Here is an 11,469-nt window from a genome sequence, read left to right as displayed (position 1 = left end):
CTAATACAAGAACTACATATTGAGCAGACAAGTCCTATGAAATTATATTGTGACAATAAGGCAGCATGTGATATTGCCCACAACCTAGTCCAGCATGATAGAACTAAACATGTTGAAGTTGATAGACACTTTATTAAAGAAAAGTTAGAAACAAGAATCATTGAAGTCCCTCATGTTCGATCTGAGGATCAGCTTGCCGATGTGCTAACCAAGGCAGTGTCTTACCGAGCTTTTAACAAATGTCTTGACAAGTTGGGCATGAGTGATATCTATGCACCAACTTGAGGGGGAGTGTTAAGATTTACTCTGAGATTTCTTCCCTTAAGGAGAAATCATGTCAATATTCTGTAAATCTGGTGATTGTGTAATCCCATTAATCACTCATAATTCTTCCATATATATTCTGTAAAACAGCTATTTAAGCCGATGATGTGAATGAGAAATTAAAACTGAAATTGAAGTATTATTTTTGACTTATTTTACTGACGAGTTCTGATTATGAGTCTCATATCAAAAGTGTCCTGATTTTTACTTGAGGGGTCTTTTTGTTCTTAATGTTGTGCTAGTGGAAAGGTATGTAAAGATAATTATACTTGTTTGTCAATGATGTTACATATATGTTGTTCTAGAATTGTAACCCAAGCTTATGTATAATGTGAATCACATCTTCTAATGTAAATACTACTTGGTAGATGCTAAGTATGTTAACTTTTTTAGTTTTTTTACACCATATTGTTCAACTAGATATCATGAATGAATATTTTGAAAAGTTTTGTATATTTTCTTTAAAAAATACATTAATTTCTATAAGAAAATTTGAAAAATAAATATAAATTTTTCTGGGAAACAAATTTCCAACTAGGGATACTAACGGACCTAAAGTTTACAAAAACAAAACGTCATTTTCTATAGAGTTGGACTTTGTTTAATTTGTAGGGGAAAATTAATCATTAATTAGTTATAAAATGAGTATATCAATGTTATATTTATAATAGAGCAACATATAAAATCAAAATTAAATTAAACTACCCATGTTATAGTTACAATCAAAGACGATTCTTAAAATAAATTCTAAAAAAATTAAACGACTGATACGATAATTAGTCCAACTTAAATACCTTTTATGTGAAATTTACTTCTACGAGACTCAGATAAGAATTCACCATATTAATTATTTCACTTTAATACTCTTTTACCATGGAACTACATAAAATTACTAGCGTCTTCCATCCAGCGACTCGACCCAGTTCCCACGAGCTGAGTCCATTTTCGGTCGAGAATCCATAATGATGACTCCCAGAAACATCTAGAATCGTCACTTACATATATATGAGATGCTTTCGAAAGAGACCAAATAGAATTACCACGAGTCAGACAAGAGGCCGTTGAACATTGCAACGCAGGCGGTAACTCTTATCTCTGTTTCTCATGGCTTCTGCTGGTCTTGTTTCCCTATCGAAACCCTCATTTCTCGCTGTGCGGCTCCCTTCTTCTGTTAAGCTTAACTTTCAGTGTTTACCAGGTCCGTAATCTCTGTACTTAATCCTCTACTCATTTTCTGTTTAGCATTTAACCGTAGGCACGTTGGTCTTGCGCAGTTTCCGGTAGGAATGCTTTGAGAATCAACGCCGTCGCAAAGACATGGGAGCCCTCCAAGGTATCTCGAATTTCGTCTTTCTGGTTATCGCTTATGTTTACCATTTTTCCTTAGATGTCATAGTAATTTTTTATTTTTATTTTTGTTCGGCGTGCAGGTTATTCCGCAAGGGGATAGAGTATTGGTCCGCTTGGAGAAGTTACCTCAGGTATACATTCCTGATGTAAATATCTTAAAGTCTATTATTTGTTCAATAACTTCTTTGAGATGAAAAGCTATCTTCCGGATTGTGGAGATTTCTTTTGATTTTTTTAGAGGGGAATAATGCCAGACTTCTTTAAGATGAAAAACTATCTTCCAGACTGTGGAGATTTTATTTTATTCTTTTGGCGTGGAATAATACCACATAAATGAAAAATTATCTTCGGTAATTTGTTGGAAATGTCTCCTAATTTTGGGATGGACCTGGACCCATCTTTAATATGGTAGGGAATAATGCATTTGTTATGCTGGCTCTAGTTTATGTCTTGATTAATTTGTACCTGTATCTGTTTGTTGAGGTATGAACGTGAAAGGTAGTGTTAGTGCTCAATCGTTTAGGCTAGAGTTTTTTTTAGGAAAGATGATTTTTATTAAAAGAAAGAACAAAGAAACAAAATCACAAGGTAGCAAGCCCCTAGCAATTGGGGATTGGAGGGCAGCTTCTTGCTTAGCAAGAACATCAACAACAGAATTAGCAGATCTTGGGATGTGAGACTAAATACAATCATAAAGGGCTACAATATCTATAATCTCAGCACACAATCCAGTCACCACTTTGGAGCCCCCCTCAATGTGGATAGGGCCGCTGCAATAATCCCGGAATATGCGGAGCCCATTGAGGAGGTCATGGAGCTCAGTTTTCGTGGAATGAACAATACCCAATGGGCCTGCAAAGGAGGATCTAATTGCTAGCAAAGTCACAAATGACTCCACCAAAACCTGTTTTCCTAGGATTACCAAGTGAGGAGTCGTCAAAATTTAACTTGAGGACAGCGGGCTGCAACGGGGACCACTCCATAACTATTGGCAGCTTCGAGTGCACATGTAACCAAGCAAAGCAGCGTCAATATTCTCTAATGGAGGAACCAGAAAAGGGAGAGAAAGCCTTCTTGGTATGAAGCCAAGCATAAATATTCCCCAAAATGATGTTAGCGATTCTCTTTGGAGATTCAAACTTTGCGTTGAAACGTTTACAGTTTCATTCATTCCAAATACCCCATGGAATGAAGGTAATGCACGCGGAGATCATCAATTTTCCAAGGCTGGGACGGAGATGCCAAGGAGCATTCGGTTGGCGGCGGAGAAGTCCTCAGGCATACAAAACTGAAACCCAATGGGGCGAAGAATCGCGGTCCACAACTCCCAAGAGAAGGAGCATAATAGGAGAAGGTGGCTAAATCAATTCCTCCTCCGAGCTGCATAGGGGGCAAATGAGGTCAATCGAGTGCTGGCCACGCCTTCTAAGATTGTTTGCTGAAAATTTTTTGTTGAGGCATTCACTCCACACGAAGAATTTGACTTTGGGAGGGGCACAAATACGCCAAGTGAAGGCCACCTCGTGCCCAATACTGTGAGGGAGCCACCCCTTGAGTAAATAATATGCTGAGTTGACCGAGAAACACTCTTGTCAAGCCACAAATTAACTTGTCCTAGGCAAGAGCGTGGGTCCGGAGTGGTTGAATGATGTCCAATAGGCGGCTAGCCTCCAAAGCCTTAAGGTCCGAGAGGCCTCGACAAGGGTGGAGGTTCCACCCGTCATCACAACAAGAATTAGCAACCAAAATCCCTCTCCGCAGGGAAAGACTGAAGAGACTAGGGAAAGAGCTCTGCGAAGGCACACCACCCGTCCACCAGTCTTCCCAGAATCTGATTGACTGACCGTTGCCCACCTAATAACGAATAGCAAAGGAGAAAATCGCGAGGAGGAGATAAATGGATCTCCAGATAGGTGATAAACATCTTTTGTTCCCCCCGAAATCCACCAAGTAGAGGGATCGCCGAGCTTAGCATACATCATATCCTTCCAAAGAGTGGGAGCGGGCGAGCTGCATCTCCATATCCATTTTAAGAGCAGAGCACGATTCATGTCCTTGGATAATCAAATTCCCTGGCCCCCGAGGGAGTTGGTGAGGCATACATCATCCCAACTGACCAGATGATACTTGAAATCAGAACCAGGGTCTTGCCATAGAAATGTCCTTTTTAATTTTTTCCAAAATTCGACAAATAGAGGCAGGACAAGGCATAATAGATAAGAAATAATTCAGGATTATGGAAATACTGGATTTGAGGAGGGTGAGTCTCCCGGCCTTGCTGAGCAAACACCCCTTCCAAGTGGCACCTGGAGATCCTTGTTGATATGACCCGAGAATAACGGAAGCTTGAGGTAAGTGGTGGGTGTGGATGAAACTGTGCAGCCCAACACCCTAGAAGTACCATTTGTACAAATAAGAACCTCCTTCCTTACATGATTTCTTCTTCATATAGATAGCTATTGGATCTATGGGGCAAGTACTTAGAAGTACATTTTGTGCAACAACCCTTCCTATCTAATAGAAAAGGATCCCATGGTCTTGAACCGATCTTACCTGGGATATCAAATCCCAAGTTTGTCTATAGGTTCATGCTATGCAACATTTAGTACATAATTTCTCGGCGCTCATCAGCAATTTTATGGACTCTATTGGGTCCTCTCAAAGCCAAATTCTTCCTTTGGAGTGCTCTTTAGAGAAAAATCCTCACCAAGCATAATCTAATTCACAATGGAATCCATATCCCGAGCAGGAATTACCCCCTTTGCCAACTTGTTGATGAATCAATTGAGCATCTTCTACTCCATTGCAGTTCTCTTGGTGTATTTGGTGTTTCTTCTTCAGCAGGTTTGAAATATGCCTGCCTCTCTCTCAAGTCTCATTCAGCTTGGTGCCGAATTCAAGCTTTAGTTTTGGCCAGATCATGTCTCTGGCTTGTCTTTCCATTATTCCTTGGAGGATCTTCTATAATGATGGGTTGCCTTGGTAGAGAGTTGCTGAAAAGAATTCTTTCCAACTTGGCTTGGTACTCTTTACCTTTTTGTTGAGGTCAGGATTGATCTTGTTCAAAGCAGTTGGTATAAGATTTCTTGCCTGTCTCACTTCAGTCCTCCCATAATAGAAGCTTGGAAGTCACCAGGTCATGGTATTACAAAACTTAATTTTGACAGCTTTCTTTTGACAATCCGGTTTTTGCTTGGTTTAGAGGTGTTTTCAAAAATTCCTCGGGTGTTACTTTGACATCCTATGTAGGCTTTACGTAATGGTCTTCTAGTGTTCAAAGACAAATTTCAAGGTTCTCTCCTTGTTGAGGGTGATTTACAATGTGTTTTCAATTGGTGCTCCAGGATGAAAAAGCCTTCTTGGCATCACTGGTCGTGTTATTTTTGAAATCAAAGATTTTTTAAATTCTATGGTTTGTAGCTGGAATCATGTTACTAAACCAGCCAATAGCTTGGCTGATTCTCTTGCTAGAAGAGGGTTCTCCCTCCAATCCTTTGTTGTCAGGGACTTCCCTATTTTTTAGTTCTCACCCTTGAGCTTAATGAATTTATTCTCCCCTTAAAAACAAAAATTTCTAGATTGTTGTAATTTAGTTTTGATGCTTGTTATGAGTAGGTGAAGGTTGCTTTATACATTAATAACTATCTTGTAGTGCAGGTTGCAACTATTGCATCATGATGAAGCACTATACTTTTCCTTCTTGCTCTATGTTGATTGTTTCATGCAGGCTCGGGAACTAACTAATAAGATTTAATGGATCAGCAATCAACTGGTGGAGTGTTGCTGCCAAAATCAGCTGTTAAATTTGAGCGTTATCTTGTTGGAGAGGTGAGTCTTACATCTCAAAATTTTGTTAGAGAGATCCTCATGATCATTAAAGCCTTGTGTACCAAAATTTTGAGTTCGTGAGTCCTACTCTAGTCTATCAGATAACACGTTCCTTGTCGTGTACCTCTTCTCTCAGTTTAACCCTTTTTATCTTCATCAATCTCCCATGCCCTTTGAATATAAAGCGGAGATTGTAAGTTTCTTTAGGGTATTACTCACTTTCACTTTGCACTACATTCTTCTTCTTCTTCTCTTTTTATTTTTTATTTTTATGGAATCCAGTTCATTAAGTTTTGTTTGTGTCTTAATAGGTTTTGGCATTTGGTGCTGAGGCTGGAGGAGTGGAAGCTGGAAAGAAGGTAAATAAATGGCATTAAACTACTTCTGGAAAATGAAAATTTTGAATACAAATGATTGCTTGTGGTTTGTTCTGAAGCTGACGATACTTCTCTTCTTATAGGTTCTGTTATCGGACATCAGTGCATACGAGGTCAGGCGTAGTACAAAATCAATGAATTATGGAAGTTACACTTAACAACAATTGTGAAATAGTTTCTTACCATTATGGATTTACTGATTACAGTGTGAACTATGGAAGTATGAATTTTGTATACAGGCCATCTCAAATATTTTCTGACCTTTTTTTTATGTTTTTGTTCTTCAACTATGCACACACGTTTTCTTTTCTAAATTCACTTTTGTTGGAGAGTTAGTTTCCGCCACATTGTGCAGCGGGCCTTGAATCATTTGTTTTTTGTATAGCCTATTTTGGGTGATGATTCTAGTGAATCATTATAGGAATGCAGTGATGATTATAGACTCTTAACTATTTTCCTTTTGTTTCTGTTTGTACAGGTTGATTTGGGGACAGATGCCAAACACTGTTTCTGTAAAGCAGGTGACCTGCTTGCCTTGATAGAGTAAGCTATCTGCTGTGGCTTGCTCTAGATTCAGACTGAAACTAAGATTGGGCGCAGGACAGCTTCCCATTTTAGTGTGGGCATCCCATACAAAATGTTTGAGCTGTACTGGTTGTTTTATCTGCGGCTGTCAGTGGACCTAAAGTTTTGTTTGTTAGTATTGTGTTGAACTGGAGCTAAATCTAATTGTTCTTACAATGTATTGATGCTTATGATTAGTTGACGTTTTTTTTAATCTAATGCTATTGGTAGAGTTGCTATGCTTACAATGTATTAAAGGTAATTCTTGGACATAGTGACTTGCGGTTGAGTACTGGGGATGGAAACTAACCATCAGGGCAATTACCTTCATGAGAAACAACAGTAAAAGCCAACCTCAAGGTTGCGTTGAAATAGAGAATGGCAAGAGGCGTCGCCCTACAGAGGAAATGTCTTGTGAACCTTGCTCCCATCCTTTAGGGAGAGGAAGCTAAAATGTCCATGGTCCTACTGGTTCTGGAAACGGCTCCTATCAGATAATTGTGCTTCGAGGTTACTAAAAGCAGTGGCCTTGGAAGCATGAGAAGCTTTCACATGATCTTCAAACAGAGATTAAACTTCAGGCTGTTTTTTTATAGGATATTGATATACTCACCTTGATGAGCACCTCCAATTTGAAACGTAGGAAGTGGAATTTCTACCCTCTTCTGGATACTTGGCAGTGACAATCCAGAGGCGAAAAAAACTTCTCCTTTTCCTGCCTAGAAAAGAAGATTGAAACAAAGTGTGTGCCATTTCTATATTTGTGATTCGGGTTGGTGGAGGATTGTATGCCCATCTTCATACAATCCTACTAGTGTCAAACAAGCGATGGAATGAAATAAAATAAAAAAATTGCTATTATAAGGGGCTCTAATGACCCACTAACCTTTACAATTTAATCCCAGTATTCACCACTACGTCTACAAAAAAATGATGAATTAAACGAAGCTCTACATCTTGTGTACTAACATGAAAGAATAAATAAATGGACGTGAGCCTTTTTTTTCATCCAAAACTGATCCGTGCCGGTGTTTTAGCAGCTGGTGTCTCTGTACATGGATAATGGACTGGGACTCGAGAAGCCCTGCGGAGACGAGCAAGCCCTTGAATGGACGACATCTTGAGGGGTAGACTCTGCTCTTGAATGCGAGCTACTTCTTGGGGACAAGCACATCTGCTCTAGAGCTAATTTCTGGAGCTCTGCTGGGTAGTCCCTCACACACCCAATGCGAGGCCCTGCTCCGGTTGTCCATTTACAAGACAACTGCTTCCCCAGCTGATAAGATTTCGTTCCTTTCTTTGAATTGATTCTACGCAGGATAGATTCTGCTGGCACTGTTTCTTTTTCTTCTTGATCTTCCTCAAACAAACTCCACTTGGGTGACATGAATACTTTGGGAGGTGATGATGGTTCAGCTGTCTCACTGGGACCTGTTTGCGATTCCACAAAGACCGAGTAGTCGGTGGAACTCATTGCTTCTCTGCTTTCAGCTTCATTTCGTAGCCTTTCAATTAGATCCGTCCTTTTGGGTACTGAAATTGTGACAGTTTTCTTCCTTGGAGTAGGAGAAGATTTCAATGATGTTGGCTGCTCCGGTACAGCTTGGCTCGAACCTATTTCCATGGAGTCAAGCCTGAGACCGATGCGACTGCTCCCCTGTTTGCTCCATGAAGATTCTTCCTCGTCCGGTGGAGTATCCTTCAAATTGTCCGAAAACGAGAAAAATCAGTTTCTGTTTAGAGCATATTGAATCAAGAGGCAGAGGAGCACATAATCGAAAATGGGTACCTTGACATCAGTAAGATCCACGTTCTTTTCTCTCAGAAAGGAGATGAATTCTTGAAAGTTCTCTTCAGTGGGTCTATAATGCCCGCTATGAGGCCAGACGGCCTGATGAAAGAGCAGAAGAGCATTCAGTCAGAAGGAAATTTAACATTAAACCAGCGGAAATTCAAAAAACTACAGTTTTAAAATCTATACCTTCAGCACTCCTTTCTCCACTTCTAATCTTCCAGCCGCAGATGTGGCTCCTCCCGCCAGAAAGCTGGAATGCTGAAATGTGCCCTTCGTCTTCTGCAGGGAGTAGCAGGTCAGAAGATGACCCTGATGAACTGAAACAATGGCTAATTTTTGTTCATTTCTTCTGCGATTGAAAATTTACCTGCCCTACATACAAAGATTTGGATGTGCTCAGAACAAAGATCCACTTAGAGTCTTTGGTTCCCTCCATTGTGTCGAGCAGATGCCTGCTCTGTTTGTAGATAATCTTTCCGTCCTCCACTATAACTTCATATGCGTCCCTTTCTTTCTGCATCAAAGAGGCTATCACGTTAAAGCCTTGAGATTAACAAGTGCAAAACCAAAACCAAATCCCTCGTTGTACCCTAAGCCAAGTAACATTTAGGAAAAGAAACTCACTGGACCCAAATATTTTATGCACTGCTGCTGAAGCTTTGATCGAGGGCATTTTTCATGATTCCACTCTCTCCCTTCTCCAACATCCAGCCTGCAAATTGGTATACCAGTTTTTTAAGTTCCTAATTTGAGAGAATGCACCCAAATATGCGTAGAAAATTTGTTCTACTCACCAGTAGAAGAAGAGTTGCCGACATTCACAACGGAGCCAACTATCATAGTAAAAATGGAGATTATGTCCATAGCGATGGCGAGGGTCAATCTGCGAATACAATAACCATCAATCTTACACAGCTAACGATAAATGAATAATCAATTTAGACCTGAGTCTGAAATCCAGCACTTACTGCTTCAAGCCAATGCGGAAGAGCAAGTTTCCGAGCCTTCTCATCCTTCGACAGACCCTTTCCCACCTGCAAAAAGAAGTAAGTTTTAGGATGTAACATAGGAAGAGAAGAGATGAAGGCCAGACTAAAATAAGTAAACTACGAGCGCAGTTAATCGAGTCTTTACCTTAGCAGCCCTGGTTCTTGCTCTTGACCAGCGAGAAACAGCAGTCTCTGGCCTCTCAATGTCAAAAAATGATACAGAACTTCGTTTCAGCACGGCAAAATCTAGCAGCTTCCACCTGTAACGGATAGCAGGAAATAACTGATACAAGACTCAAAATGCTATAAATGAGAATAAATCGAAAGGTAACCAGATGAGATGGATAAGCAAGCAAACCATTTCCGCTCTGCAAGAACAGCGCAATCTGCAAGTCTTCTCCTTGTTCGGAAACTCTTGTACACTTTCTGCAATTTAACAGCGGCTTTGTATTTGGGGCTGCTTGAGTCGAAGTTCGGAGTAAATGGGATCCTCTCTAGAGAAGGACTAGCTTTTGGTCGTGGAGACTCAACCTCGGTGACCTCCTTGAAGCTAGTGAACTTTGCGCAATCTCCGGAGAAACGAGGGGTTTTAATCGAAATCATGGTTTCCAAGTGAAAGGGATCCCGTTCCCTTCCTTTAAAACTCACAGATCCTTCTATGATCATTTTTCCAGATTCAAAGGGACTCCCTAGAGTTGGCTCTGAATCTGGCCTATTGAAGCTGACGGATCGCAGTGTTGTTTCCACATCGTCACTCTTAAAACTGATTGATCTAAGGACGAGACCTTCAAATTTCTCCTCGAATACATCATAATCATATCCTAAACAGGAGAACGAAATTCCCATTCTGTCTGGTCGTAGATCTATTGGGAGTGCCAGGGGACCAACAGCGCGGAATGTGTTTCCAATCCTGTCAACACAAAAACCAATAAGAAACGAAAACATTGAACGAATAACGTATCTGCTGCATGGACAAATAAGGAAGAAAAAACACTCGGGAAGTCCTGAAATCCCAGACACCAGTAAGAAAACCGATGAAAGATGATGCAATTTTGGATGAAAGAAGGTTTACGGCTTCAGCTCACGCTACTTGCAGCTTGCAGAAAAAACCTCAAACGCCCCAAAGGAGGAGGATTGTGAACCAAAACGAAAAACAGAACAAGGGCAAGCAAAGAAAAAGCTCCAATGCAGTATCTAAATGAAGACAGTGAGAACTTTGAACGAAAATTCAGCTACAGAAATTATCCAGAGAATATGCAAAACCATCATCCCTCAGCCACATTGGACGAATAAACAAGAAATCCAAAACTGGAGGGGTCATTTCAATCAAACCGGAACTAACAATACCTTTCTAGCAATACCTTTCTGTCGCCAATCAGGTCGAAGATGAAAATGCGGGAGACGCTAAAATATGACAGGAATTGAAGAAACAAAGAGATGGAGGAGGCCCATTGTGGACAGATTGGTTGCGTTGGACTATTGAATGAAAAAAAACAAGGTTAAACTGGGAAGATACTTTTCTAGTCTCCGGAGGGAACAGAGTGCTTTCCCTCGCAAAAAGGATACCTGTAAGATTCTGAAATAACCAGAGGCATTGTCTTCTCCACCTAATCACTGCCTCAAATTTATAGCAAGTTTTGAGGAGAAAAATTGAATCCTCACGCCTCCCCATCCCATTTCTCCAACCACGTGTTTTTCACCTGCTGCCCGCTTTCACACCTCATTAGCCCTCATTTCGAGGAAATAATCTTTGGGAGACAAATACGGTTGGATAATTAAAAAATTGAGGATAATATTTGGGGTGATTTTCATTGCTGAGGAGACATGTATTTATAGAATTAAACCAGTGACAATTAAAAGGTATCCAACACGTTGGCTGTTGGAATATTTGTTTGTATCGATCGGGCCAGTCCTTGTATAAGATCCGTGGGGTTGCTTTCATAAAAGGTTCGAGCCTTTTAATACAATGGTTTCAACATGGTATCGAACCTTTTATAAAAGCGACCCTACGGATCTTATACAATGGTTTCAACATGGTATCGAACCTTTTATAAAAGCGACCCTACGGATCTTATACAAGGACTGGGCCGGTCGATACAAACAAATATTCCAACATTGGTTTCCCGTGCACTAGGCAAAAACCCAGTAGACAACCAAATATCTAAGACTCTCTTTTTCAACTAATAAACTCAAAATTTTTGTACTCACTAATCTATGTTGGACTATTCATTAACTCATAAAA

The 11,469-nt window shown here is 40.2% G+C and overlaps 2 protein-coding genes across 2 annotated transcripts; one reads left to right on the top strand and one right to left on the bottom strand.

The window, feature by feature from the left end:
* Positions 1 to 1,370: 1,370 nt before the first annotated feature.
* Positions 1,371 to 6,662, top strand: LOC137936933 (10 kDa chaperonin 1, chloroplastic-like). The gene is made up of 7 exons (XM_068781910.1): positions 1,371 to 1,522; positions 1,599 to 1,657; positions 1,755 to 1,805; positions 5,437 to 5,502; positions 5,814 to 5,861; positions 5,963 to 5,992; positions 6,358 to 6,662. The coding sequence occupies exons 1-7, from the start codon at positions 1,429 to 1,431 to the stop codon at positions 6,424 to 6,426; spliced, it is 417 nt and encodes a 138-aa protein (XP_068638011.1). The 5' UTR covers positions 1,371 to 1,428; the 3' UTR covers positions 6,427 to 6,662.
* Positions 6,663 to 7,342: 680 nt separating this feature from the next.
* LOC137936527 (IQ domain-containing protein IQM2-like) lies at positions 7,343 to 10,073 on the bottom strand. The gene is made up of 9 exons (XM_068781249.1): positions 9,586 to 10,073; positions 9,373 to 9,487; positions 9,207 to 9,272; positions 9,033 to 9,121; positions 8,863 to 8,950; positions 8,606 to 8,752; positions 8,425 to 8,517; positions 8,233 to 8,334; positions 7,343 to 8,142 (listed from the first exon to the last, which is right to left on the bottom strand). Exons 1-9 carry the CDS (start codon positions 10,071 to 10,073, stop codon positions 7,477 to 7,479), a joined length of 1,854 nt encoding a protein of 617 aa, XP_068637350.1. The 3' UTR covers positions 7,343 to 7,476.
* Positions 10,074 to 11,469: the final 1,396 nt, after the last annotated feature.

The sequence above is a fragment of the Aristolochia californica genome, unplaced genomic scaffold, assembly GCF_029961685.1.
Source record: "Aristolochia californica isolate CCGP_79_NKW_82.1479 unplaced genomic scaffold, dmAriCali1.0.hap1 SCAF_7, whole genome shotgun sequence".
In the NCBI taxonomy this organism is placed as follows: Eukaryota; Viridiplantae; Streptophyta; class Magnoliopsida; order Piperales; family Aristolochiaceae; genus Aristolochia; species Aristolochia californica.
The sequence above is the reverse complement of the archived record's forward strand: the minus strand, read 5'-3'. Positions and strand labels throughout refer to the sequence as shown.

Excerpts from the sequence above, each read along its gene's own strand:
- LOC137936933 (XM_068781910.1), top strand. The coding sequence starts at position 1,429 with ATGGCTTCTGCTGGTCTTGTTTCCCTATCGAAACCCTCATTTCTCGCT. Across the intron at positions 1,658-1,754 it reads AGACATGGGAGCCCTCCAAG|GTTATTCCGCAAGGGGATAG; the intron begins GTATCTCGAATT and ends TTCGGCGTGCAG. Across the intron at positions 1,806-5,436 it reads GCTTGGAGAAGTTACCTCAG|CAATCAACTGGTGGAGTGTT; the intron begins GTATACATTCCT and ends TTAATGGATCAG.
- LOC137936527 (XM_068781249.1), bottom strand. The coding sequence starts at position 10,073 with ATGGGAATTTCGTTCTCCTGTTTAGGATATGATTATGATGTATTCGAG. Across the intron at positions 9,273-9,372 it reads CAAGAACCAGGGCTGCTAAG|GTGGGAAAGGGTCTGTCGAA; the intron begins GTAAAGACTCGA and ends TTCTTTTTGCAG. Across the intron at positions 8,143-8,232 it reads TGGATCTTACTGATGTCAAG|GATACTCCACCGGACGAGGA; the intron begins GTACCCATTTTC and ends GACAATTTGAAG.